Source organism: Seriola lalandi, unplaced genomic scaffold, assembly GCF_002814215.2.
Source record: "Seriola lalandi dorsalis isolate HSWRI2012SDOR001 ecotype SW California unplaced genomic scaffold, Sedor1 jcf7180002054335, whole genome shotgun sequence".
NCBI classification, from domain to species: Eukaryota; Metazoa; Chordata; class Actinopteri; order Carangiformes; family Carangidae; genus Seriola; species Seriola lalandi.
This window is the reverse complement of record NW_019524888.1, coordinates 79,066-107,031: the sequence shown is the minus strand read 5'-3', so window position 1 is coordinate 107,031 and position 27,966 is coordinate 79,066. Positions and strand designations below refer to the sequence as shown.

General features: G+C 44.2%; 1 protein-coding gene across 2 annotated transcripts; it reads left to right on the top strand.

Annotated features, from left to right (window-relative positions):
* The first annotated feature begins 35 nt into the window (after positions 1-35).
* Positions 36-27,966, top strand: dync1h1 (dynein, cytoplasmic 1, heavy chain 1). 2 transcript variants are annotated; one of them, XM_087174282.1, is made up of 78 exons: positions 36-377; positions 1,672-1,759; positions 1,975-2,148; positions 2,292-2,547; positions 2,689-2,875; positions 2,981-3,252; positions 3,385-3,612; positions 3,811-4,464; positions 4,645-5,067; positions 5,209-5,388; positions 5,554-5,703; positions 5,830-5,976; positions 6,106-6,246; positions 6,440-6,616; positions 6,886-6,996; positions 7,161-7,280; positions 7,388-7,627; positions 7,796-7,951; positions 8,111-8,224; positions 8,327-8,437; positions 8,532-8,741; positions 8,898-9,044; positions 9,145-9,311; positions 9,508-9,681; positions 9,767-10,121; positions 10,216-10,410; positions 10,502-10,784; positions 10,905-11,005; positions 11,158-11,317; positions 11,497-11,737; positions 11,824-12,007; positions 12,149-12,361; positions 12,502-12,740; positions 12,869-13,025; positions 13,114-13,338; positions 13,445-13,675; positions 13,800-13,940; positions 14,036-14,269; positions 14,500-14,706; positions 14,843-14,964; positions 15,091-15,256; positions 15,413-15,576; positions 15,713-15,842; positions 15,954-16,087; positions 16,204-16,318; positions 16,406-16,567; positions 16,676-16,890; positions 17,002-17,206; positions 17,313-17,486; positions 17,647-17,766; positions 17,890-18,010; positions 18,736-18,931; positions 19,325-19,442; positions 19,534-19,749; positions 19,860-20,072; positions 20,385-20,512; positions 20,618-20,771; positions 20,896-21,042; positions 21,184-21,334; positions 21,493-21,746; positions 21,849-21,983; positions 22,071-22,165; positions 22,303-22,477; positions 22,601-22,676; positions 22,795-22,955; positions 23,064-23,175; positions 23,285-23,345; positions 23,428-23,551; positions 23,641-23,754; positions 23,859-24,029; positions 24,218-24,435; positions 24,552-24,655; positions 25,716-25,924; positions 26,204-26,357; positions 26,553-26,695; positions 26,835-27,003; positions 27,290-27,414; positions 27,501-27,966. In XM_087174282.1, exons 1-78 carry the CDS (start codon positions 128-130, stop codon positions 27,627-27,629), a joined length of 13,923 nt encoding a protein of 4,640 aa, XP_087030408.1. In that variant the 5' UTR covers positions 36-127; the 3' UTR covers positions 27,630-27,966. The 2 variants fall into 2 exon arrangements, with proteins under 2 accessions (XP_087030408.1, XP_023263210.1); XM_023407442.2 differs by lacking the exon at positions 18,736-18,931 and adding an exon at positions 18,357-18,552 and having other exon boundaries at positions 37-377.

The following is a 27,966-nucleotide window of genomic DNA, read 5'->3' as shown; positions in this document are numbered from 1 at the left end:
GGCGTTTTGACAGCGACAGTCAGCGTCTGACCCACTCAGTAGATACTGCAGTCGGACACCACAACGTCAGTCTTGTTTCTTTGATCACTTTCGCTCCGCGTTAGGTCGTCGTTGACCGCTTCAAAGAATGTCCGACGGCGGGGGGACGGAGGAGAACTCCGGCACCATGGAGGTGTCTGCCGTTCAGACGGTCGCTGATACCTCGGTGCTGCAGAAGCACATTCGGAAACTGGTACCGCTGCTCCTGGAAGATGGCGGCGAGGCCCCGGCCTCCCTGGAAACCGCCCTAGAGGAGAAGAGCGCCGTGGAGCAGATGAGGAAATTTCTGGCCGACCCCCAAATTCACACTGTCCTGGTCGAAAGAAGTGCACTTAAAGGTACATTTAGCAAGGGGTGGTTAGCTAGCTAATCTGAAGAGAATACCAGGACTTTTTATTCAGTGTTTCATTATTATGAACACAACGTGTCTGTAGCTATGAAATTCATCACCAGAATTGCTTTTAAACTAAACAGCGTTGGCTAAATTAAAGGTTTATGTGGGTCAGTATTACTTGACAGCCGGGTAGATAACGATACCAATCTAGCTTGCTCCATCACATCGTTTGTAAGGTTACTACGCCACACCGGGTGGGGAGCAATAACACAAAGAAGGTGCTCAGTGTTGGCTATCTAATGACATGTTTAAGGTGTGATACATACAACTAAAGCCCCAGTTGAATTAACTGCTTCAATGCTATGTTGGTGTAGAATTTTATGTAAGTTAGCATTACCAATGCGTTTATGTCCAAGTCAGGTTAGTAAATGAATGGTGCTGTTCAAAAGAGAAAATGGCAAACACACAGTGCTTATGAAAGACAAAGCTCCCATTTAGAGATTAAAAAACGCCATAAGCTTCAAAATCATAGAAATTCAAAGACAATGAATGCTTTGTCGTAATTACAAGTCATGTTGTATCCACCTTCCTGGGGTGTTATCATGCGAACCAGCCTGCGTCAATGAACACATTGTCTTCAGTTTCCTCCAGGAAAATCCAGGCCCGTTTGCCCTTACTCGTGTTTTTATGAGTCCTAAACCTTGATCTCTTGATATAGCACATGACCAGGCAGCCACACAGGCTGAGCCTGTAGGTTTTGGTTTTCCAGCCCCAGCCTATTCGTGTTGTTGCACTAAGAATACTAATGCTGCAATGCAGAGAGTGCAGTATCTGCAGATATCTATCTTTTCCTGCAAGCCATGACCTCACTTGCAAAGGATGGTAGGGACATAGATGGATGGAAACAGACCAGGCAGTCTAATTGCACTTGTCATCCTGCAACAACACGGCCCAGAAATAAATACATGAACTACACCCTTGTCTAGTTTCCAATTCTAATTTTTGTTTACCATTAGCAGCAGAGTAATTTTGTTGACCTTAACTAACTAAATACATGGTGAATAAGTTAAGAACAGAGCATATCTTAGTGCTCAGCCCGAGTGATATGGTGGTAATTAAATGTAAACACTGATAAAGTAATAGACAGTTTTTAATTGTAATAACTGGATATTGGAATTTTGCAAACACAAACATTCAATGATCATTATTTAATTTGGCTGTGCACAGAATATGGTTTTATGAATTTTCTGTTGACTCATTCAGACATTGATTTTTTTTAAAATTTGTTCTTCACACAGAGGATGTTGGAGATGAAGGAGAGGAAGAAAAAGAGTGCATCACTTATAACGTCAGCATTGACATACACTATGGGATCAAGTCCAACAGGTAAATTATGCATCTTAAGTGCTGAAGGGAGGTCTTACTTTCAGCCTTGCCATAGCATGCAATTGCATTTGTAAAATAAAAAAATGTTTATATGGAGTAAAGGAGGTTGCCTTTTCTCTATATTTAAGACATTTGTTTAATTTACTACAGGGCACTCAGCTTCCACTTTTCTTAATTCTGAACTGTGAATGCATTTATCCTCTCCTTCCCTCCAGCTTGGCTTTGATCAAGAGGACAGGAGTCATCGATGCAGACAAGCCCATATCAACCCAAGTTCGAGTTCTGACCTTGAGTGAGGATTCTCCCTACGAGACACTCCACTCTTTCATCAGCAATGCTGTCGCACCTTTCTTCAAGTCCTATATCCGCGAATCGGGCAAAGCAGACAGGTAATTCTCAGAATGTGTCTTACATTTTTGATGGTTTCAAAACCTGTGAAATTAACTTAATCACAAACTCGGCATTCAGTAGTAAAAGTGACACTGATGGAAAATTCCTCCAAAGCACTTAAATCTCTGTCATCACCCTGTAGAGATGGGGATAAGATGGCTCCCTCCGTAGAGAAAAAGATTGCTGAGCTGGAGATGGGACTTCTCCACCTGCAGCAGAACATTGAGATCCCTGAGATCAGCCTGCTCATCCACCCCATCATCACAAACATTGCCAAACAGTGCTATGAGCGTGGGGAGAAGCCCAAGGTCACTGACTTTGGCGACAAAGTGGAGGACCCAACTTTCCTTAACCAGCTGCAGTCTGGAGTCAACCGCTGGATCAGGGAGATCCAAAAGGTGAGAGCCAATTCATATTTCTGTCTCAAATTTAAAACAAAACAGTGTTCTTGTATTTCATATAATGGGTGTATTAGAAAATATTTTTCTCTCATACTCACCACTGGGTTTATTTGTCTATGACACCCATCCTTTCATCAGGTGACAAAGCTTGATCGTGACCCGGCTTCAGGCACAGCCTTGCAGGAGATCAGTTTCTGGTTGAATCTGGAAAGAGCCCTTAATAGGATCCAAGAGAAGAGAGAGAGCCCTGAGGTTCTGCTCACACTGGACATTCTCAAACATGGCAAACGTTTCCATGCTACTGTCAGCTTTGACACTGACACTGGTGAGTAACAGCCAGTCAAAACTTACTTAGTTTTTGTAAATTGTACTTTTATTTGCTCACAGTAGTTTCAACAATGAACATGTTTGCTTCCTCTACTTCTCACAGGTCTGAAACAGGCTGTGGAGACTGTCAATGACTACAATCCTCTGATGAAGGACTTCCCTCTCAATGACCTGCTCTCTGCCTCAGAGCTTGATAAGATTCGCCAGGCTCTGATGGCCATATTCACTCACCTGAAAAAGATTAGGAACACCAAGTACCCTATCCAGAGAGCACTGCGTCTAGTTGAGGCCATCTCCAGGGACTTGAGCTCCCAGCTTCTCAAGGTGTTGGGCACCAGGAAGCTCATGCACGTTGCCTATGAGGAATTTGAAAAGGTCGGTGTGGTTTGGCCTCTATTCATAAATGACCTTTTGTGCCTTTTCCCCCCAGAAGTACACGTTTACGTTTAGCTGCTCAAAACATTATACATCCTCCTAAATTACTTTTGAACTTCTGTGTGTACGCAGGTAATGGTGGCTTGCTTCGAGGTGTTCCAGACTTGGGAGGATGAGTATGAGAAACTCCAGGTGCTTCTGAGGGACATTGTAAAGAGAAAGAGAGAGGAGAACCTGAAGATGGTGTGGCGTCTGAGCCCTGCCCACAGGAAGCTCCAATCCCGCCTGGACCACATGAGACGTTTCAGAAGGCAGCACGAGCAGTTGAGGGCTGTCATTGTCCGTGTGCTGAGGCCTCAGGTAGATATACTTTATTTATTTTTTATTTTTTTTATAGACCAGAAAGGTTTTTTACAAGTTGCAGTCAGTGGCCTCACTTTAACTGACAAGCACATCTTGCCATTATTATAACATGAGCATTTAAATGTACTATTATTGTAGAGATGTCTTATTTTATATGCGCACACACATAAAAATTATCTAACTTTTTGTATTCAGGTTTCTGCTGTGCCGCAGCATGCCCCTGGAGAGACAGTTGAGCCTCAAGATATGAAGGTAGCCGGAGTTCTCTTTGATGCGGCCGATGCCAACGCCATTGAGGAAGTCAACCTTGCATACGAGAATGTCAAAGAGGTTGATGGTCTGGATGTTTCAAAGGAAGGCATGGAAGCCTGGGAAGCTGCCATGAAGCGCTACGATGAGCGCATCGACCGGGTGGAGACCCGTATCACTGCCCGCCTGCGTGATCAGCTGGGAACCGCCAAGAATGCCAACGAGATGTTCCGCATCTTCTCCCGCTTCAATGCCCTGTTTGTGCGCCCACACATCCGCGGTGCCATTCGGGAGTACCAGACACAGCTCATCCAGCGTGTGAAAGATGACATTGAGTCACTGCACGACAAGTTCAAAGTGCAGTATCCTCAGAGCCAGGCCTGTAAGATGAGCCACGTCCGGGACCTGCCACCTGTGTCTGGATCCATCATCTGGGCCAAGCAGATTGACCGTCAGCTGACTGCATACATGAAGAGGGTGGAGGACGTTCTGGGAAAAGGCTGGGAGAACCATGTGGAGGGGCTTAAGCTGAAGCAGGATGGAGATAGCTTCAGGGCTAAGCTCAACACTCAAGAGATATTTGATGATTGGGCTCGCAAGGTATGGAGTTGTACAAAGACATAAATATAATACATTGTATTAATTTGCCATTTTTTCAAATATTTTAAAATTGATTTGAAACTTATTTCTGCATGTTTGACACTGCATGTTTTTATTTATTTTTTTGCTAACTGTCCCTCAGTTTTTAAACATTTGTCGCCCCTCTCTGTTGTAAATCAGGTGCAGCAGCGTAACCTTGGTGTGTCTGGCCGCATCTTCACCATTGAGAGCACTCGTGCCCGCGGCCGCACAGGAAACATGCTCAAGCTTAAAGTCAACTTCCTGCCAGAGATCATCACCTTGTCCAAAGAGGTCCGCAACCTCAAGTGGCTGAGCTTCCGCGTTCCTTTGGCCATCGTCAACAAAGCCCACCAAGCTAACCAGCTGTACCCATTTGCCATCTCTTTGATCGAGAGCGTTCGCACCTACGAGCGCACTTGTGAGAAGGTGGAGGAGAGGATATCTATCTCCCTGCTGGTGGCTGGACTTAAGAAAGAAGTTCAGGCTCTCATTACTGAAGGCATCACTCTAGTCTGGGAGTCCTACAAGCTCGATCCATATGTTCAGAGGTTGGCTGAGACCGTCTTCAACTTCCAAGAGAAGGTCGGTGTGGAGATGTCACCGTTCAGTAGCATACATCTAGAATAAATACAGATTTGCTTCAAGCTGTCACTTTGGAGTTAAACGACAAATGTTTAATCATTCCAAACAAGTTAATTTTGTTCTTTTGTATGTTGTTCCCAGGTGGATGACCTCTTACTGATTGAGGAGAAAATAGATCTGGAGGTTCGCTCTTTGGAGACTTGCATGTTTGACCATAAGACCTTCTCTGACATCCTCAACCGAGTACAAAAGGCAGTGGATGACCTCAATCTGCACTCCTATTCCAACCTGCCCATCTGGGTCAACAAGCTTGACATTGAGGTTGGTACCACAAATTAGCCACAAGACAGAGATTAACTGTTGTTCTCATTCAGTTACATATTGAATGTAGTGAGTCAGAATGGAAATGCACTGAATATTTGAACCATTGTTTCTACTCACGTGGATGGTTTTTAAACGGCACTGATTTTTGTTTTGTTACCTTAGATTGAACGCATCCTGGGAGTGCGTTTGCAGGCTGGCCTCAAGGCCTGGACCCAGGTGCTCCGAGGCCAGGTGGAGGACAAGGCTGATGTGGACATGGACACAGAAGCTCCACAAGTGAGCCACAAACCTGGAGGCGAGCCTAAGATCAAGGTAAGCATCGTGAATAGTGACTTTGTATTTATTTATTTTTTTTTATGTTTATACATTACCTCTAAAACCTGAGGTACTTTTGCATACCTGGACAGAGCTGACCATTTTATTACTTTTTATCCCCAGAATGTTGTCCATGAGCTGAGGATCACTAACCAGGTCATCTACCTGAACCCACCAATTGAGGACTGTCGTTACAAGCTCTACCAGGAGATGTTTGCCTGGAAGATGGTCATCCTTTCCCTTCCCAGAATCCAGAGCCAGAGATACCAGGTAGAGACCCTTTAAGTAGTAGGGATCAGATTCACACTACACAAAACCAGTATAAAAACATATGGATGTGACATCCTGTTGCACTTGTGCCGTTGCTTTTATTTAAAAACGATTGTTCTTCCTCACTAGGTGGGTGTCCACTACGAGTTGTCAGAGGAGGAGAAATTCTACAGAAATGCTCTGACCAGAATGCCAGATGGCCCTGCAGCCTTAGAGGAAGCCTATAATGCTGTCGAAGACATTGTCAATGAGGTGGAGCAGTACGTCAAGGTAACAGCCTCATCGGTTTAAGAGCACATGAGCAATGTGTTATTATACTTTAATTACGCTCCTGGTTGGACTGCTTGATGACTGTGAAACATTTTATTTTAGTGCTTGCATTATCTGGTTTCTTTCTATATGTGCATAAGTTTTAAAATATTCCTCTTTCAGTCATTGACTTCTCTTTGTTGGCTCTGTCCAGGTGTGGCTGCAGTACCAGTGCTTGTGGGACATGCAAGCAGAGAACATCTACAACCGTTTGGGTGAAGATCTCACCAAGTGGCAGGCTCTGCTGGTCCAGATCCGGAAAGCACGAGGAACATTTGACAATGCAGAGACACGGAAAGAGTTTGGACCTGTGGTCATTGACTATGGCAAGGTAATGATGAATTAGTTCTCGGCTTTGTATTTGATACAAGAGAACCTTTATTACAAAAATGACAGTCCCAGATAAAATCTTTTATTTTTGTATTTCTAACCATTTTTAAGGGAATAGGGAAGTCTCCTCTACATAAGCCCATTGTTGATGCAAATTAATTGTATTAATTGTGTTGCAATGTAATTAAATTACAATGCATTGTTATGTTAAAAAATGTTTTTATGCACAAATGGAATTCTTACTTAATGTTTATTTGTCCCTGACAACAGGTCCAGTCCAAGGTTAACTTGAAGTACGACTCCTGGCACAAAGAAGTCCTCAGCAAGTTTGGACAGATGCTTGGCCAGAACATGCAGGACTTCCATGCCCAGATCTCCAAGGTAACACGTGATATTATTGAGAAATTACTGTGTGTCTTTTAACCAGTTTTGGTAACATTAATTTCAAAGACACTGATATGAAGATTATTCTGTGAACTATATTTTTTTTAATCAACTTTCAACAACTTCAACAAGAACTTTTTCTTTTTCTGTTCCCTCACTAGTCCCGTCAAGATCTGGAGCAACACTCTGTGGACACAGCCAGCACCTCAGATGCTGTTAACTTCATAACATATGTCCAGACCTTGAAGCGCAAGATCAAACAGTTTGAGAAAAATGTGGATGTAAGTGCTCTGAAACATTCAGTATCCTTTCCTTCAGGCCTTTGTATAACGGCATGCTTTAAGGACAGTTTTGAGTTGTAATCCGATTCTCTCTCTTTTATCTCCAGTTGTTCCGCAATGGGCAGCGTTTGCTGGAGAAGCAGAGATTCCAGTTCCCTCCTTCTTGGCTCTACATTGACAACATTGAAGGTGAATGGGGGGCCTTCAGTGACATCATGAAGCGCAAGGATACTGCTATCCAGCAGCAGGTGGCCAACCTACAGATGAAGATTGTCCAGGAGGACAAAGCTGTGGAAAACCGCACCACTGACTTGCTCAATGACTGGGAGAAGACCAAACCAGTTGCTGTAAGAGAAATTGAGTCATCTTATTATATTTGGAGTACAGTGTAATACAGTCACACCTAGCGTTCTTTGGTTACTGCTCACATTTAAAGTAGAATTAAGTGCACACATATTTTAATGTGACTTTCAATCACCTGAGATAATTTTATCAAATGTCTTCTGCTCCATCAGGGTAGCCTGCGTCCGGAGGAGGCTCTTCAGTCTCTGACCATCTATGAAGGCAACTTTGGCCGTCTGAAGGTTGAAAGAGAGAAGTGTGCCCGTGCCAAAGAGGCCCTGGAGCTCACTGATACTGGCCTGCTGAGCGGCAGTGAAGAGAGGGTCCAGGTAATGCATGCACACATTCATATAAAACTTTAAGTCATTATTTGAAGATCAAATTATGCATGGGTTTCTAGCTCTAACTGTTATACCTCTTCTGAGACAAGAGAGATGACTAAGTAAATACTTTTTGGGCTCCTTTTCTTTCTTTGTGGTGATTTATAGGTGGCACTGGAGGAGTTGCATGACCTGAAGGAGGTGTGGTCAGAGCTGTCTAAGGTTTGGGAGCAAATCGACCAGATGAAAGAGCAGCCTTGGGTGTCCGTACAGCCTCGCAAGGTAGGAAACTACAGTAATCATTCAGATTACTCAACCTCTTTTGTATATTTGTGAAATGAACTTGTATATACCTGTCCTTGTGTTTCTGTTATGTGATTGTAGCTTCGTCAGACCCTGGATGGTCTTCTGAACCAGCTGAAGAACTTCCAAGCAAGACTGAGACAGTATGCTTCCTATGAGTATGTCCAGAAACTGCTTAAAGGATACCTGAAGGTCAGGCATCAAGTTTTTCCCACGGAGCACAAATTTAACCTAAAAATACAATAATGGTTTATTAAATTCCTTGCCTATTCCTTTCTCTCACTAGGTCAACATGTTGGTGATTGAGCTGAAATCAGAGGCTCTCAAGGACCGCCACTGGAAGCAGCTGATGAAGCGTTTGCATGTGAACTGGGTCCTGTCGGAGCTGACTCTGGGACAGATCTGGGATGTGGATCTGCAGAAGAATGAGATGGTGGTGAAGGATGTTCTCCTGGTAGCCCAGGGAGAAATGGCTCTGGAGGAGTTCTTAAAACAGGTGAAGAGGGAGGGTCCTCAAGAGATTATGCAGTGTAACTGTAATGCTTATAGGGGGCAGTTTACATTTTTTATCTACAGCTTCCAATCCAGATAATTACAAATGACTCGAATGTTTGTAGAACTTTATTATAATTCTGTGTTTGCTGGTTCTCAGATCCGTGAAGTGTGGAACTCGTATGAGCTCGACCTGGTGAACTACCAGAACAAGTGTCGTCTGATTAGAGGCTGGGATGACCTCTTCAACAAGGTCAAAGAACACATCAACAGCGTGTCTGCCATGAAGTTGTCTCCATACTACAAGGTAAACAGTTAGTGTTCTCTTCATTGACACAACAGTTTAAGACTGTACAAATATTTCATTTTTTCTGAGCTCCATCATCACCGTGCTCTTTTTCTCCCAGGTGTTTGAGGAAGACGCTCTGAGCTGGGAGGATAAGCTCAATCGCATCATGGCTCTGTTTGACGTTTGGATTGATGTCCAGCGTCGCTGGGTGTACCTGGAAGGCATCTTCACAGGCAGTGCTGACATCAAACATCTGCTGCCAGTAGAAACCCAGAGATTCCAGAGGTAAGTGAAGGACCCTTTTTATTAAAAAAAAAAAAAGAGAACAGAATTTATTTATAAATTTAAGCAGTCATGTCAACATTCAAAGTAGTGATAAGAGACAACCTTGAGGAAACATATTGGTACTCCCCTCCGTTTACTCCTGTAAATTTTCTTCTATAAAATTAACATAATTTGTCTGTTTGTTTTTATTCCACAGTATCAGCACAGAGTTCTTGGCACTGATGAAGAAGGTGACAAAGTCTCCTTTAGTGATGGATGTGCTGAACATACAGGGAGTACAGAGGTCCCTGGAGCGTCTGGCTGACCTTCTCGGAAAAATCCAGAAAGCTCTTGGAGAATACCTGGAAAGGGAGAGATCCTCATTCCCCAGGTATGAAGATGACACTGGATATGTATTGTTCTAGTTGTACAGTAAGTTGATTCATGCATTAATTTATGGTTCTTTTTGTTGACAGGTTCTACTTCGTAGGAGATGAGGACCTGCTTGAGATCATAGGTAACAGCAAGAATGTGGCCAAACTGCAGAAGCACTTCAAAAAAATGTTTGCTGGTGTCTCCAGCATCCTGCTCAACGAGGACAACACTGAGGTGTTGGGAATCTCCTCCCGGGAGGGTGAAGAAATTTTCTACAAGACACCAGTGTCCATCACAGAGCACCCCAAGATCAACGAGTGGCTGACGTTGGTGGAGAAGGAGATGAGGGTGACTCTGGCCAAGCTGCTAGCTGAGTCTGTCACAGAGGTCACAGCCTTCAACAAGGGCACAGCCATTGACTTGAGCCAATACATCAATTGGATTGACCGTTACCAGGTTGGCATTGAGAGCATTCCCCATATATTTTATAGATGTATAAATCTGGCAACATGTTTGCAAAATTTCACTTATCTGTTTCCTCCGTCCACAGGCCCAGCTGGTGGTCCTGTCCACCCAGATTGCCTGGTCTGAGAACATCGAATCTGCATTGACCACCATCGCTGGTGGTGGGGACATGTCGCCTATGCAGGGAGTGCTGTCAAATGTGGAGGCCACCCTCAATGTGTTGGCTGACACTGTGCTGATGGAGCAGCCCCCACTCCGAAGGAGGAAACTGGAGCACCTGGTCAGTGGGATTTTTTAAAAAGTATCCTTTCTTTTAAAATAATATTTGTATAATGAAAACTCTCTGAAGTCAATCTTCTGTTCCCTGTTAGATCACTGAGCTGGTGCACCAACGTGATGTGACCAGGACTCTCATCAAGAACAAGATCGACAACCCCAAGTCCTTCGAGTGGCTCAGTCAGATGCGCTTCTACTTTGACCCCAAGCAGACAGATGTCCTGCAACAGCTCTCCATTCAGATGGCCAATGCCAAGTTTAACTATGGCTTTGAGTACCTGGGTGTCCAGGACAAGCTTGTCCAGACCCCTCTGACAGACCGTTGCTATCTGACAATGACTCAGGCTCTGGAGGCCCGCCTTGGAGGATCACCATTTGGTATGAAAATTGAATGTGGCATATTTTCTTGCACACAAGAAATGGGGAATTAACTGTTAAGAAAAGTACAGTTTTACATAGAAAAACACTGAACTTCACTGAGTTTGTCTTGTCATCTAGGTCCTGCTGGCACAGGAAAGACAGAGTCTGTGAAAGCCCTTGGTCACCAGCTCGGCCGCTTTGTCCTGGTCTTTAACTGTGATGAGACATTCGACTTCCAGGTACATGACTCTTCTCAGATTCTTCATTCTTTGGCTAGACACAAAAACACCACCACAAAAGATCAGTATAGCTCTGTTGTTTTTACAGGATTTTGTTCTCATATTAATGATTTAACACACTTATCTCTTTTGTTGATTTCCTCTTTTTGTAGGCTATGGGTCGTATCTTCGTGGGTCTGTGTCAGGTGGGAGCTTGGGGCTGCTTCGACGAGTTCAACCGTTTGGAGGAGAGAATGCTGTCTGCCGTCTCCCAGCAGGTCCAGTACATCCAGGTGGCCTTGAGAGAGCACAGCAACCCAAACAGAGACAGGAGTAAGTATTATATGAATGGGAACTGGGATGTCATAATCAGTAAGGAGACTGTACACTACAGAGGAAAGAATTTAAAGCATAAAATTCAGATGAGATGCAGCAAATAAGTGTCTCACCAGCAGTTATAATTCTGCATGAGAGCTACAGTGTAAATAAGATATCATCTATCCCCCTCTCAGGTGTGCCCGTCACCACAGAACTCCTGAACAAGCAGGTGAAGGTGAGCCCAGACATGGCCATCTTCATCACCATGAACCCTGGCTACGCTGGTCGTTCCAACCTGCCTGACAATCTGAAGAAGCTGTTCCGCAGCTTGGCCATGACCAAGCCTGACCGCCAGCTGATCGCACAGGTCATGCTCTACTCTCAAGGTTTCCGCACTGCTGAGATCCTCGCTAAGAAGATTGTGCCCTTTTTCAAGTAAGTACTAACAAAAGTCAAAATACCTTTCAGAGGATATTCAGGGGTCTTGCTTCTGTGAATTAATCTCTTGCCTCTTATTTCAGGCTGTGCGACGAACAGCTGTCATCTCAGAGTCACTACGATTTCGGCCTGCGAGCTCTCAAGAGCGTGCTGATTAGTGCTGGCAATGTCAAGCGTGAGCGCATCCAGAGGATCAAAAGGGAGAAACTTGAGCGAGGAGAGGTCGTTGATGAAAATGATATAGCTGAGAACCTTCCTGAACAGGAGGTATGAAAAATGACATATTGATGGACCTGCAAATTAAGTTTCTGTGTTGTTTTTATTATTGAAGTTTTGCCTCTGACCATTTTTCTTTTATAATCCTGCTAGAAAATGGTTATTTCACTTACTGTGTCCTGTTTGCTTTAGATTCTGATCCAGAGTGTGTGTGAGACCATGGTTCCCAAGCTGGTGGCGGAGGACATCCCTCTGCTGTTCAGCCTGCTGTCAGATGTCTTCCCTGGAGTCCAGTACCTTCGAGGAGAGATGACTGCTCTGAGGGAGGAGTTGAAGAAGGTCTGCTCGGAGATGTACCTCACCTACGGGGATGGTGATGATGTAGGCAGCATGTGGGTGGAGAAGGTATGTAGCTAAATCAACTTAATTTATGTCTATTTAGAGCCTCTAGAAATTGTTGAATCTCCCCTATAGTTTAAGGATGAAATTCCACAATGTTCAAGTGACTTTAATTTTCTGAAACTTGGTTATTCAACCTCTCCCAGGTGCTCCAACTGTACCAGATCACACAGATCAACCACGGTCTGATGATGGTGGGACCTTCAGGTAGTGGAAAGACCATGGCATGGAGGGTGCTGCTCAAAGCCTTGGAGAGGCTGGAAGGTGTTGAGGGTGTGGCCCACATCATTGACCCCAAGGCCATCAGCAAGGATCACCTGTATGGAACCCTGGACCCCAACACTCGTGAATGGACTGATGGCTTGTTCACACATGTCCTCAGGAAGTGAGTCTGTTAACAGTTTGTTATTAAGGGTATAATTCTGCTTGGCTAGTTTTGATCTTTCAAAACAAGTTAAACAGTTATTTTCTAACTGATAACTGAACTGAAAATGCTTTTTCTTTCAATTCCAGGATCATTGACAATGTTAGAGGTGAACTGCAGAAGCGCCAGTGGATCATCTTTGATGGTGATGTTGACCCTGAGTGGGTTGAAAATCTCAACTCGGTCCTGGATGACAACAAGCTGCTCACCCTGCCAAACGGAGAGCGTCTCAGCTTACCACCAAATGTAAAAGCACAGCACTTCAAGCACAGGTTCCCTAATTTTAATCTGGTCTGGTGGGAGCATGTTTATTCATTTCTCTCTCTTTTCACAGGTGCGTGTAATGTTTGAGGTACAGGACCTGAAGTACGCCACCCTGGCCACTGTGTCTCGCTGTGGTATGGTCTGGTTCAGTGAGGATGTCCTCAGCACCGACATGATCTTCAACAACTTCCTGGCTCGCATTCGTAGCATCCCACTGGATGAGGGAGAGGATGAAGCTCAGCGCAAGAGGAAGGGTACAGAGGACGAGGAGGAGACTGCATCACCAATGCTGCAGGTAAAATGAAGAAAATACAGAAAAACACTGATAGATAGATATAAAAAACACAAGAAGCGATGTCAAACATTTCTTTACTGATATCCTGCTGTCTGTTTTACACTAGATCCAGCGTGATGTTGCAGCTATCCTGCAGCCTTACTTCACCTCCACAGGCCTGGTGATCAAGGCCATAGAGCATGCCTCCAAGATGGAGCACATCATGGACTTCACCCGCCTGCGCTGCTTAGGTTCCCTTTTCTCAATGCTGCACCAGGCCTGCCGTAATGTGGCTCTCTACAACAACAACCATCCTGACTTCCCCATGCCCATTGATCAGCTGGAGAGATACATGCAGGTAACGTTCTGTGTTCAGCTCTCAGCGAAAGAAGCATAGATCTCTCATCATGCGTACCTGACAACACCTTTGAACTATGTACGTTTTCTTACAACTGAAATTTTGTGGCATTATCTTTCTACAGAGATATCTAATCTACGCCGTGCTGTGGTCCTTCTCCGGTGACGGACGGCTGAAAATGAGGGCTGAGCTTGGAGAATACATCCGTCGCATCACCACTGTGCCCCTCCCCTCTGCTCCCAATGTCCCCATCATCGACTACGAGGTAACTATTGATTGTTCTCTGTAAGGTAAAGAAAAACAAGCATTTTCTTGTAAATGTACTCAGAGGCAAACTAAATGTATTTCCTTTACACTCAGGTGTGCATCTCAGGTGAATGGCAGTCCTGGCAGGGCAAGGTGCCACAGATTGAAGTAGAGACCCACAAGGTGGCATCCCCTGATGTCGTGGTTCCCACCCTGGACACTGTTCGCCACGAGGCTTTGCTTTACACATGGCTGGCAGAGCACAAACCACTGGTGCTGTGTGGACCTCCTGGCTCTGGAAAGACTATGACCCTGTTCAGCGCCCTCAGGGCCTTGCCTGATATGGAGGTGAGACACTGGACCAAAGAGTTGTAGGATTGATTATAAATCAATAACAGTTGTTGTAACTCGTTAACTTGTTTTATTTTTTCATGAGCATTTGAGAAATTTCAGAAATCTCTTGAAATTTTTACATACGGCTCATTGAATACAAATGAACTGGGTAAAATTCAGGTGAAATTATATTTTGTAATTGTCAACATTTTGTAAGTGCCAAATTTCCTCCTATTGTCTACCAGGTTGTGGGTCTGAACTTCTCCAGTGCCACCACCCCAGAGCTGCTGCTGAAGACCTTTGACCACTATTGTGAATACCGCCGTACCCCCAACGGTGTCGTCCTCGCTCCCGTCCAGCTGGGCAAGTGGCTGGTGTTGTTCTGTGATGAAATCAATCTGCCGGACATGGACAAATACGGCACACAGAGAGTCATCTCTTTCATCAGACAGGTATGATACCTTGTTGGGAGATAGTCACAACTGTCGCTGCAGGATTATTGCAAAAATAATTTCCCCAATAACTTTGCCATATATTATGATGTGTTGTCCTTGTTTGAAATGGTTCCCTTGTTTTGTTTCTTTGCAGATGGTGGAACATGGAGGTTTCTATCGCACCTCAGACCAGACTTGGGTCAAACTGGAGAGGATCCAGTTTGTTGGAGCCTGTAATCCTCCCACCGACCCTGGCAGAAAGCCTCTTACACACAGGTACAGTGATCAGACTTAACATCTCAGTAGAAAATATAATTAGAATATATAGATATTTTAAAATGACATTGACAAATACACTATTTATGAAAAGTCCTAAAAGTGGCCATGCGGTGTTATTTCTAGGTTCCTGCGTCATGTTCCTGTGGTCTATGTGGACTATCCTGGCCCAGCCTCTCTCACCCAGATTTATGGAACCTTCAACCGTGCCATGCTGCGCCTCATCCCCTCTCTGCGTACATATGCCGATCCTCTTACTGCTGCTATGGTTGAGTTCTACACCATGTCTCAGGTAATGGCAATGACAATATCAAGTTTACTACATACTGTCACAGAAAATGCAAATAGTTTTATTGGTAACTTTTCATAGTCTGAATAATGTAATTGAAAGGAAACGTAATCATAAATTGCTTGCATATATTATGTAATCCCTTTTTCCCGCCCTCAGGAGCGGTTCACCCAGGACACCCAACCCCATTACATCTACTCTCCCAGAGAGATGACCCGCTGGGTGAGGGGTATCTTTGAGGCCCTGCGGCCACTTGAGACTCTACCTGTTGAGGGGCTCATCCGCATCTGGGCCCATGAGGCCCTCCGCCTCTTCCAGGATAGGTGAGTGTTAGTTACTGAGAGGCTGAGCTTTATCACTCAGTCTATATTTTGTTTTTTGTTTTTTGTTTTTTTTTACAAATGACATTGAAAAGTGACCAAATGTCGTGACTATGTGGTTGGCCTTGCACTTTTCCAGGCTGGTTGGTGATGAAGAGAGAAGGTGGACAGATGAAAACATTGACATGGTCGCTCTCAAACACTTCCCCAACATTGATAAGGAGAAGGCTCTCAACAGGCCTATCCTCTACAGCAACTGGCTCTCCAAGGTAAATTAGAGCTATTTTGACTATCCTATGATTTCTGCCTTGTTAATGTTTTCTTCTAGTCATTAGCATTTTAATTTAAATTTTCACTGATTGTCTTGTATGTGGCTGCAGGACTACATCCCAGTGGAACAGGAGGAGCTGAGGGACTATGTGAAGGCCCGTCTGAAGGTCTTCTATGAAGAGGAGTTGGATGTCCCTCTGGTGCTCTTCAACGAGGTGCTGGACCATGTCCTCAGAATTGACCGGTGAGTTAAAGCCTCAGAGATTTGGTACATCAGTGCTGCTCATTGACCTCTGAGAATTTCAGAATTGGTATATTTGTTTTGAGAGCAAGTTTTTAAAAAGGACTCTCCTTCTCTAGAATCTTCCGTCAGCCTCAGGGCCATCTGCTGCTGATTGGTGTGAGTGGTGCAGGAAAGACCACTCTGTCTCGATTCGTAGCCTGGATGAACGGACTTAGTGTCTACCAGATCAAGGTTGGTAAAACACAAATAAAAGGTATTTGAAGTCATATGTGTTCATTCACCTGTGTGTATTCATTGACTTTTGTGTGTGTGTTTTAGGTCCACAGGAAATATACTGGAGAGGACTTTGATGAGGACCTGCGTACAGTGCTGCGCCGCTCAGGCTGCAAGAATGAGAAGATCGCCTTTATCATGGATGAGTCCAATGTGCTGGATTCTGGTTTCCTTGAGAGAATGAACACACTGCTGGCCAACGGAGAGGTAACTTGCCGGCATCATAGTATGTTATACAGCATCAATTGTTAGATCTTGTTAGAGCTGTCTGGATTGTCAGGTTCTTGATATGTTAATGTTATCTGTTGTTTGTAGGTCCCTGGCCTGTTCGAGGGAGATGAGTATGCCACACTGATGACTCAGTGTAAGGAGGGGGCCCAGAAAGAGGGCCTGATGCTCGACACACACGAAGAGCTGTACAAGTGGTTCACAAGCCAAGTCATCAGAAACCTCCATGTGGTCTTCACCATGAACCCCTCATCAGAGGGCCTGAAGGACAGGGCTGCGACATCTCCTGCTCTCTTCAACAGGTACAGAGACATTATAAACACTGAGAGTGAATTTATCCATTGCATAAGAGGGAAATGCAGGGAATTATGTAGTTTCTGTTGTTTAATGAAAACCCTCCTCCTCTCTGCCAGGTGTGTGCTGAACTGGTTTGGAGACTGGTCCACAGAGGCCCTTTACCAGGTGGGTAAGGAGTTCACCAGCAAGATGGATCTGGAGAAACCAAACTACAAGGTGCCAGACTACATGCCCATCGTCTATGACAAACTGCCCCAGCCACCGTCTCATCGCGAGGCTATCGTCAATGGCTGTGTGTTTGTACACCAGACACTTCACCAGGTGAGGATGCATATTTGGAAGCACTGTTAAATAAAATGTATACTTTTAACATTTGCTAATACATACTTCATATGTGTACTTAATGCATGATATCAATTCTTTACAGGCCAACAACCGTTTGGCCAAGCGAGGTGGTCATACCATGGCTATCACTCCTCGCCACTACCTGGACTTTATTAACCAGTATGCCAACCTGTTCAATGAGAAACGCAGCGAGTTAGAGGAGCAGCAGATGCACCTCAACGTTGGTCTCCGCAAGATCAAGGAGACTGTGGATCAGGTAAAATCATTTTGTATTGTATTGTATTATTTCATTTAATGTTTAATTTTTCATACATTTAGTGCCAAGTTATTCTATATATTTTCCCAACGCTGTGAAGAGTCATTTTGTTAGCGCCTGCTCTACAATTCCCTAATTGTACTTACGCCTCCTCATCAAGGTGGAGGAGCTTCGTCGTGACCTGAGAATCAAGAGCCAGGAGCTGGAGACAAAGAATGCTGCTGCCAACGACAAGCTGAAGAAGATGGTCAAAGATCAGCAGGAGGCTGAGAAGAAAAAGGTACACAAAAATAATTTGTTTTCTCCTGAGAAAAGAATTAAGGATTTTAACATTATCCCTTTAGTTTTGTATTGCAAAGACTTAGATTTATTAACTCATATATTGTTACTGTTGTGATTCCAGGTGATGAGCCAGGAGATCCAGGAATCTGTATACAAGCAACAGGAGAAGATCAAGGACAAACAGCTGAGTGTCAAAGAAGACTTGGACCAGGTGGAGCCTGCTGTTATTGAGGCTCAGAATGGTACAGTGGCTTGTTTACTCGCATCTGTCTTAATAGTGCATTTCATTTATTTCTTGTCATGTAAGGATGGTTTGTTATACACTTTGCCTAACAATATAACTATATAATTGTATTCTATAGCACTGTTAAGGTAGAAGATTATTTTCCCGGCTGTTTTTGTCCAATAGATTTATTAATCCTTCTATCTTCCTTTCTTCAGTAGTTTTTCCCTTTTTTATTACAATGTTATCTCTTACTCAAGTCTTTTCCAAGGGATTTTTGTTAACAACTTGATCTCTGCTTACATCCTCCCATCACTGCCTCTTCCTTTTCATAATCACCATCCTTGTTCACCTGATGTTAATAGCTGTTAAGTCCATTAAGAAGCAGCACCTGGTGGAGGTGCGTTCCATGGCCAATCCACCCGCAGCTGTGAAGCTGGCTCTGGAGTCCATTTGCTTGCTCCTGGGAGAGAGCACGACTGACTGGAAGCAGATCCGATCCATCATCATGAGGGAGAACTTCATCCCCACCATTGTTAACTTCTCTGCGGAGGAGATCAGGTGAAATAAAAGAGAATGCATTGTGCAATTGTTCACTAAAGAGCTCCCTCTCCCTCTTTGTCTCTGTCTTTCCCCCTGCGTCTGTTTCAAATTCCTCCCCTCTTCTTGCCCTAAATGCTCCCCTTCTCCCCTTCCTCTTACTACTTCTTTCTTTCAAACACATTCCTCCTTCCACCTAACTAGCGGTGAGTTCTATTAAGAGGCAGCACCTAGTAGAAGTGCGGGCTATGACCAATCCCCCAGCTGCAGTCAAACTGGCCCTGGAGTCTATGTGCCTTATGCTGGGCGAGGAGACCAATGACTGGAAAAAAATCAGACAAGTTATTATCAGGGACAATTTCATCAGCAGCATAGTCAACTTTTCCTCTGAGGAAATGAGGTACCAGTGTCAAAATATGTGTTTAGTGTTTATCTAATGGAAGATCAAATGGTACTCAATCAATATATTAATCAAACGGCACCTGTGATTATTACTTGATTTTAGGTTCCTGGAATGCAGTCACATTGGTTGATTTTTATTGAATCAGAATTGATGGTAACTTGTTGTTGACTTATTGAAATCGATCCTGGCTAGAGGTCCTTTTCATGATTTTGCATTCCTCACAGTAAAGATGGTAGAAATTGCACTCCTTCCCCAAGCCAAACAAAATTTAAATCATCCTGTGCATTACTCTATAAAGTCATATTTAATTTCTGGTGATTTATGATCATTTTCCCACACTACACATAGAATTATTTAACTAACTTCTTGGACTGTTTCTACTTTATCCAGTGACTCCATCCGTGAGAAGATGAAGAAGAACTATCTCTCCAACCCAAGCTACAACTACGACCAAGTCAACAGGGCCTCTCTGGCCTGTGGGCCTATGGTGAAATGGGCAATTGCCCAGGTAAGAAACCCCAAACAATATAAAAATGAAGATGAAACATGGGTAAAAAGAGTACCCCAATTAATGTAACCATGTTCTTCCACAAACCTAGCTCAATTATGCTGACATGCTGAAGCGTGTGGAGCCTCTGCGTAACGAACTGCAGAAGCTTGAGGATGATGCCACAGACAACAAGACAAAGGCAGAAGAGGTGGAGCAGATGATCAGAGACCTGGAGGCTAGCATCGCTCGTTACAAGGAGGAGTATGCCGTCCTCATCTCAGAGGCCCAGGCCATTAAGGCCGACCTGGCTGCAGTCGAGGCAAAGGTAACTGGTCCTCAAATAAATGCTTTGCTCCCTCTTTATCGTTTTTTTTTTTCCCACTTTAAAGTGAAGTGTCTTGCAGCATATTCCTGAACTCTTGGTTTTCCTCTTAGGTGAACCGCAGCACAGCCCTACTGAAGAGTTTGTCAGCTGAAAGGGAACGTTGGGAGAAGACCAGTGAGACCTTCAAGAACCAGATGTCCACCATTGCTGGTGACTGTTTGCTCTCTGCAGCATTCATTACCTATGCTGGCTACTTCGAACAACAGATGAGACAGAACCTGTTCACTACCTGGTCTCACCACCTGCAGCAGGCCAACATTCAGGTACTTGAAGCTGTGATACACATGGCAGAAGTCACTTTTGATCATCATGGTTAATAAGCTTGTTAACACAAGACATTGAAAGGTCATCGAAGTACACCTATTTGTTGATTGCTCAGGAAGCACAAAGGCTGTTATAATCATAAGAAGATGTGCCAAAGTTTAGTTTATAGCCATATTATAATGTGACCAACCACAGATTTTGAGCACTTTACAACCTGCCACATAAACTACCATTGCACCACCACATATTTTCCATTTCCTGTGATCTAATGTCAGGTTCATTACTCAATTTGGCCTAAATTTCTCCCTCAGTTCCGTACGGATATTGCCAGAACTGAGTATCTGTCCAATGCTGACGAGAGGCTGCGCTGGCAAGCCAACTCCCTCCCAGCTGATGACCTCTGTACTGAGAATGCCATCATGCTCAACAGGTTCAACAGGTCAGTATCTGTCTTTTCTGGCATTGCAAATGTTTTTAGTTTTTATAACTTAGATATAAGATACTAAGCACTAATTGATTTATTCTATACCATTGCACTTTCTAGGTACCCGCTCATCATTGATCCATCCGGCCAAGCCACAGAGTTCATAATGAATGAGTACAAAGACCGCAAGATCACCAGAACCAGTTTCCTGGATGATGCCTTCAGAAAGAACCTGGAGAGTGCTTTGCGTTTCGGTAACCCGCTGCTGGTCCAGGTAAGAGCACTTGCTTATCACTGCCGTCATTTATTGTGCACTTGCTATGTGATCACTTTCCACTGCCCTTGGAGTTATCATGGATTTGTTTATTTACCTTATTTATTTATTTTTTGCCTTTAAGGATGTAGAGAGTTACGACCCCATCCTAAACCCAGTGCTGAACAGAGAGGTCCGCAGGACTGGAGGACGTGTCCTCATCACCCTTGGAGACCAAGACATCGATCTGTCACCTTCATTTGTCATCTTCCTCTCCACACGAGACCCAACGGTGAGTAGATTATCTTTCAGGTGTTTAAGTAATTTTAATAGCTATATATCTGAGTCTAGTCTCAGACTGGAATACAGCATTTCCTTCTTTAAAATGATTACACAAAGTTAACTTTTTATATGGTGCCTCTTGTGTTTACAGGTCGAGTTCCCACCAGACTTGTGTTCTCGTGTGACATTTGTCAACTTCACTGTGACGCGCAGCAGCCTGCAGAGCCAGTGTCTCAACGAGGTCCTAAAGGCTGAGAGGCCTGATGTGGATGAGAAACGCTCTGACCTCCTCAAACTGCAAGGTGAGACACAAAGTGACAGATGCACTAACTCACTGACAGGGCACAGCTGGGGATGAACACTGACAGAGATACAAGATAATTCAGACTCAAGTCTCGGAGGTAAAAGAGTTTAGTGAAATGAGAAATCCCATCAATGACTCTCCCCCTCTCTCTTTTAGGTGAGTTCCAGCTGCGTCTGCGTCAGCTGGAAAAATCCCTGCTGCAGGCCCTCAATGAGGTCAAGGGCCGTATCCTTGATGACGACACCATCATCACCACACTGGAGAACTTGAAGAAGGAGGCAGCCGAGGTCACAAGAAAGGTGGAAGAGACGGATATCGTCATGGCTGAGGTGGAAGCTGTGTCACAGCAGTACCTGTCTCTGTCTTCTGCCTGCAGCAGCATCTACTTTACCATGGAGGCTCTCAACCAGGTCTGGATACATCTTACTTGTTCATTCACTCAATCCGCTTAAAGCTCTCACTATGTATCCGTAACATTGATGGATTTTTTTTTTTTTTTAATCTTGTTCCAGATGCACTTCCTGTACCAGTACTCACTTCACTTTTTCCTGGACACCTACCACACTGTGCTGTATGAGAACGCCAACCTCAAGAACATAAGTGATCATTCACAGAGACTCGCTGTCATCACCAAGGACCTTTTCCAGGTTTGAACACATTTTGAAAACAAGAGGCTTATTATCTTTGGTGGTATGAACAAAACAGATATAACATGTTTATTTTCTTGACTGTAGGTGGCATTCAACCGAGTAGCTAAAGGTATGCTGCACCAGGACCACATTACCTTTTCCATGCTGCTGGCTAAGATTAGTCTGAAGGGCATGACCAGGTAAGATGCCGATATTAAACCAAAACTACTGCAAAATCTATTATCTAGTTCAAGCTGTAGTTCTACATAAAACAGTGTTTCCAGTTAGCATCAACCTGTACAACCATTTGAACCATTTTGAATCTTTCTCTTTCCAGTGAGCCCTCATATGATGCGGAGTTCCAGCACTTCCTGCGTGGTAAAGAGATTGTTCTGAAGGGCATGTCACTGCCCAAGGTGAAAGGTCTGACCACTGAACAGAGTGAGGCCATGGTCCGTCTCAGCTGCCTGCCAGCATTCAAAGACCTGGTGGCCAAAGTTGAAGCTGATGAGGTGAGTACCTTTAGTTTATTAACAGGTACTGTCAGATTCTTAGTGTACTCAGATTCTGTAAGTGCTAACAGGCCGAATATGAACTGTATCAGTGATCATTATCGCTTTGTTTTGTTGCTTCAGCAATTCTTCATGTGGATTGAGAGCAATACTCCAGATCTGGCTGTTCCTTACCTGTGGTCAGAGGAGAAGCAGTCCAGTGAGTGTATATATACTCATCATATTTTGAAAATGATGCAGGAGGCAAGTGTGAAATGTAATACTTTAATGAATATATATATATTACTAACCAACATTCTTCATCACTTCCTGCTCAGCTCCTATTGGCCAGGCAGTGCATCAGCTGTTGCTGATTCAGGCCTTCCGCCCCGACCGTCTGTTGGCCATGTCGCACATTTTCGTCTCAAAGGTGCTGGGAGAGAGCTTCATGAACATTGTCGAGCAGCCTCTTGACCTGGCTAATATCGTGGACAGTGAGGTAGTGTCAAATATTTCTTGGATAATTTTCACTCAAGAGGCCTTTGCTTTTGCCAGGCTGTTGAGGCTGTTGAATGTGTTGCTGACATATTGCTCCTTGTGTTTGTAGGTGAAGCCCAGCACCCCAGTGTTGATGTGCTCTGTACCAGGTTATGATGCCAGCGGGCTGGTCAGAGATCTGGCTGCTGAGGAGAACAAACAAATCACTTCAATCTCTATTGGTAAGGAAGGAATCATCTCATAACTCTTGACTTTTGTTTTTTGTTGTTACCCAAGTCAAAGGCTTTAGTCAGGATGTTGTAACGCCGTGTGTTCTTCCACTGACCACAGGTTCAGCTGAGGGCTTCAATAAGGCTGACAGAGATATCAACACTGCTGTCAAGTCTGGCAGGTAAGTAATGTTGTTTATGTGTATTTGTGAGAATGAAGACTTTATGTTGTTGTACTTTATCCGGACTGTTTTCATCCTGCAGGTGGGTGATGTTGGAGAACGTCCACCTGGCCCCTGGGTGGCTGATGCAGCTGGAGAAGAAGCTCCACTCCATGCAGCCTCACGCCAGCTTCAGGCTTTTCCTGACAATGGAGATCAACCCCAAGGTAAACAACATCACTTATAAAAAATGTTTCAAAAACTTAATAATCTTGAAATTGAAGAGTACAGTCTCAGTACTGTGCTTTCCTGCCAGGTACCAGTGAATCTGCTTCGTGCCGGTCGAATCTTTGTGTTTGAGCCTCCTCCTGGTGTCAAGGCCAACATGCTCAGGACCTTCAGCAGCATCCCTGTGGCTCGCATGTGCAAGGTGACTTGAGATCAGGTTCACCAACATACACTTAAGAAGATGAATCATTAACCATCTGTATGCTTACTCAACGTTTACATCTACTATCTACTTACTTTCTACAGGCTCCCAACGAGCGTGCTCGTCTCTACTTCCTGCTCGCTTGGTTCCATGCAGTTATTCAGGAGCGTCTGCGCTATGCACCGCTGGGATGGTCCAAGAAATACGAGTTTGGAGAGTCTGACCTCCGCTCTGCCTGTGACACCGTTGACACCTGGCTGGATGACACTGCTAAGGTTGTAGAATATTGAAGAAGTAATATACACTGCTTTTAATGTGTCAGAATAAGAATTAATAATTTATACAGTTCTCACTACCAGATCTACTAAATTTATCAGATAGATTACTGAAGTATTAGTTTTGACTATGTATTAAAAATATGACAACCTTGTCACACTTTGCTTCTCTGCACACAACCACACAGGGTCGTCAAAACATTGCACCAGACAAGATCCCCTGGGCAGCTCTGAAAACCCTGATGGCCCAGTCCATCTATGGCGGCCGCATCGACAATGAGTTTGATCAGCGTCTGCTCATCACCTTCCTGGATCGCATCTTCACCAAAGGAAGCTTCGACAGCGAGTTCAAACTGGCCCTCAAGGTTGACGGACACAAGGACATCAAGATGCCTGACGGCATTCGGTCAGTGGTGGCAGGTTTTTACAAGTATAACCATTCCTACGGTGTTGAATACTGAAAGACACTGCTCCTGATGACCTCAACCAGTAAAGTATGCTCGTAATTTTGATTTGTTACAGGCGTGAGGAGTTCATGCACTGGGTAGAGATGCTTCCCGACACTCAAACTCCATCTTGGCTCGGGTTGCCTAGCAATGCTGAGAAGGTCCTGCTCACCACTCAGGGTATGCTGCAACCGGTCGTCTTCATCATCTGTACTCTGTTGTGTTTTGTCACAGCAACGGGAACACAGCACATCCTGATTCTTCTGTCTCATTCTGTCTGTTCAGATGTCATGTATTCACAGGACCAATCATTAACCATCTCTCTCTCTATTCTAGTGTCTTAACTCTTACTTTGACAGGGTGTCCCAGTGCAGTGGAGTGGTCGAGAGCTCATATTTTTGCACCTGCTTTGGGCAGAATACTGTGTGTGGTGGCAAAAAATGTGTTAAGGATACGCCTGCTAATCTCTCATCTTCTCATCAGTTCACTTTAGCACTTAGTTTTCTATGGTTTCAGAAGTAGCCCCTAGTTTTAGTCTCAGTAGTAATAGCCTAGCTGTAGTTCATAGCCATCGTACTTTAAAAGGTGCTCTGCCTAAAGGATGGGTGTGTGTCACCTCACCCTCCAGCAGCTGTATTTCACAGCCATCATGTCGCTTTGCTGAGATATTATCCCCACCCTGCCCTCAGATCAGGATTCAAAACAACCACACAGCTCCCCGATCCTTTTTGCTCCCCATGATATCCCTCCCTGTTTTGTCAGATTGCTTTCGACAACTCTACCAAACTCCCACAATCCCAGTGCCTGAAGCATCTACCCCTTGGACCACCCTCCACACTCCCTCTCCTTTTCATCCTCACTCCCATCCCTTAGTTTCTCCTAAAACCCGACACCCTACATTTGTTGCATTCATTTCTTTTACAGGTCCAGTCCGTCAAGAATGTGGTTAATTTATCCATTTTGGAACTGTGTTGAATGGCTACGTTTAATGGAAATGTTGCCTTAAGCCCTGTGTGTCTTTCGTCCTACCCAGTGTAGTCCTAATTTGTTTGTCTGTCTGCCACAAATTCCTTTGTGTTAAAACAAAGCTTTTATGAAAGCATCCTTGAGGTAAGCTATTTGTTTCTTTGTTCCACTATTAATTTCTTCTCCTCCCCACCTGCCACCATGGCCTTGTTTTCCACTTCTCCCCCACTTCCCTCCCTCCCCGCTCACTCGCTCCCTCTGCCGGGCTGCGCAGGCATTGACATGATGGGTAAGATGCTGAAAATGCAGATGTTGGAGGATGAGGATGACCTTGCCTATGAGACGGAGAAGAAGGAGCGTGCTTCATCCACATCTGATGCCCAGCCGGCCTGGATGAGGACCCTTCACACTACTGCCTGCAACTGGCTGCAGCTCATGCCTCAAACAGTCAATCCACTCAAACGCACAGTGGAGAACATCAAGGTAATGGCAGAAATAAGAGGAAAGGTGGTTGACAAGCAGACTTCAGGAGACAAACCTAAAATAATGTGTGTTCCCTACAAGAAGCTGCACAACACCCTTTATGTTATGTGTAAAATTATTGTGCTTGACTCGAGAGGTAACGAGGTAAAATGAAAAGAAGTAAAAACATTTAAGTTTCAGTAGATGAATACGTACTTGCTCTCCTGTGTATCACTGATGCATCTGCCAAGCTTCTGCATTTGATTTAATATCTTCTTCATCCCAACACACAACCACCAGGACCCACTGTTCAGGTTCTTTGAGCGTGAGGTGAAGATGGGCGGCAAGATGCTGCAGGAGGTCCGCCAGGATCTGTCCGATGTGGTGCAAGTGTGTGAGGGTAAGAAGAAGCAGACCAACGACCTGCGCACACTCATCAGTGACCTTGTTAAAGGTAAAATCTTTTGTTTTTCACTCTGATTTTGTTTGTTTTGTATAGGTTTAGCTTACTTGTTTGAGGACGAATAAATTAATAGATGGAAATCACCACACACTTAATTCTTTATTGTCTGTTTTGACCAGCAAGAAGTCATTGAAAAGATTATACTTTGAGTGTATAAGTAACTACGGTATACATCTGTCTGTGCAGGCATCCTCCCTCGCAGCTGGTGTCGGTACACAGTCCCAGTCTCCATGACTGTGATCCAGTGGGTGGCAGACTTCAGTGAGAGGATCAAACAGCTGCAGAACATCTCTCAGGGAGCTGCCAGCGGGGGTGCAAAGGAACTGAAGGTAGTTTTGGTTAGCTGTTTGTGTACAGCATCAAACAACCTGTGCGTCTGAAATAGTATGATGGATTCCTCAAAAATTAACCAGGGCACTCATAGTACTATTATGTCCCTCTTCTCCCTCTCTGTCTCCACTTCACAAGAACATCCACGTGTGCCTCGGCAGCCTGTTTGTACCAGAGGCTTACATCACTGCAACGCGCCAGTATGTGGCTCAGGCTAACAGCTGGTCTCTAGAAGAGCTGTGTCTGGAGGTCAATGTCACCAGTGCCCAGGGCGCCACACTGGACGCCTGCAGCTTTGGCATCAAAGGTCAGACAAGTAGAGTCCAAAAAATACAGTAAAACAGCTGTTAAAGAAGTCGCCATTGGAATACAAGAACTGAAAATTGTCCATTTTGAATACCTTTAAATCTAAAGAAAAGAAAGCTCCCATTTATACTATAGCTGCCTAATCATGAGTGTGGCAGTTACTCGCTTAACAGAAAAATATAAATCCAGTTGTTGCCAAATGCTAATTGAGTTCTAATATAATGGAATATACTGTAAAATTTAGTTTCAAGATTTCTAATGTCAAACTTGCTCACTGTTTCTCCCAGGTCTGAAACTGCAGGGAGCTACTTGTGCCAACAACAAGCTGTCTCTGTCCACCACCATCTCCACTGAGCTGCCTCTGACTCAGCTCCGCTGGATCAAGCAAGGCAACTCTGAGAAGAGACACATGGTATGGATATGGATACACAACTGTACATCCATGAAGTTTAGTTTTGGTTTTGCTGTCTTCATCTTATTTTCTTCTTCCCACTACAGGTCACTCTGCCCGTTTACCTGAACTTCACCAGGTCTGACCTCATTTTCACTGTTGACTTTGACATTGCCACCAAGGAAGATCCACATAGCTTCTATGAGCGTGGAGTCGCTATCCTGTGCACCGAGTAAATGAAACAAGTCATTCCTTAAGACCAGAGAGTCTTGATGATTAAACCACACTTAATCTCTCACATTCATTACCTATTAACCACCATTTTAAAAAGTAGTATGTAACCTGTTGCATTCCAGTATAAAACATAGTTAGAGACATTTGTGGAACAGTAATGTACACATTCTTAGTGTTTTTGGAAAGTGTCTTAGAAGGTCGAGGGGATGTTGTCAGATGGTAAATGAGAAAATGAAATGTGGAAAAGGAAAGTTGAAGGGAAAACATGTTTTTATGAAAGATCCTGTATGTTTTTAGATTGAATAAAGCCTGTTGGAAGGATGAAGATGATGCACTGCA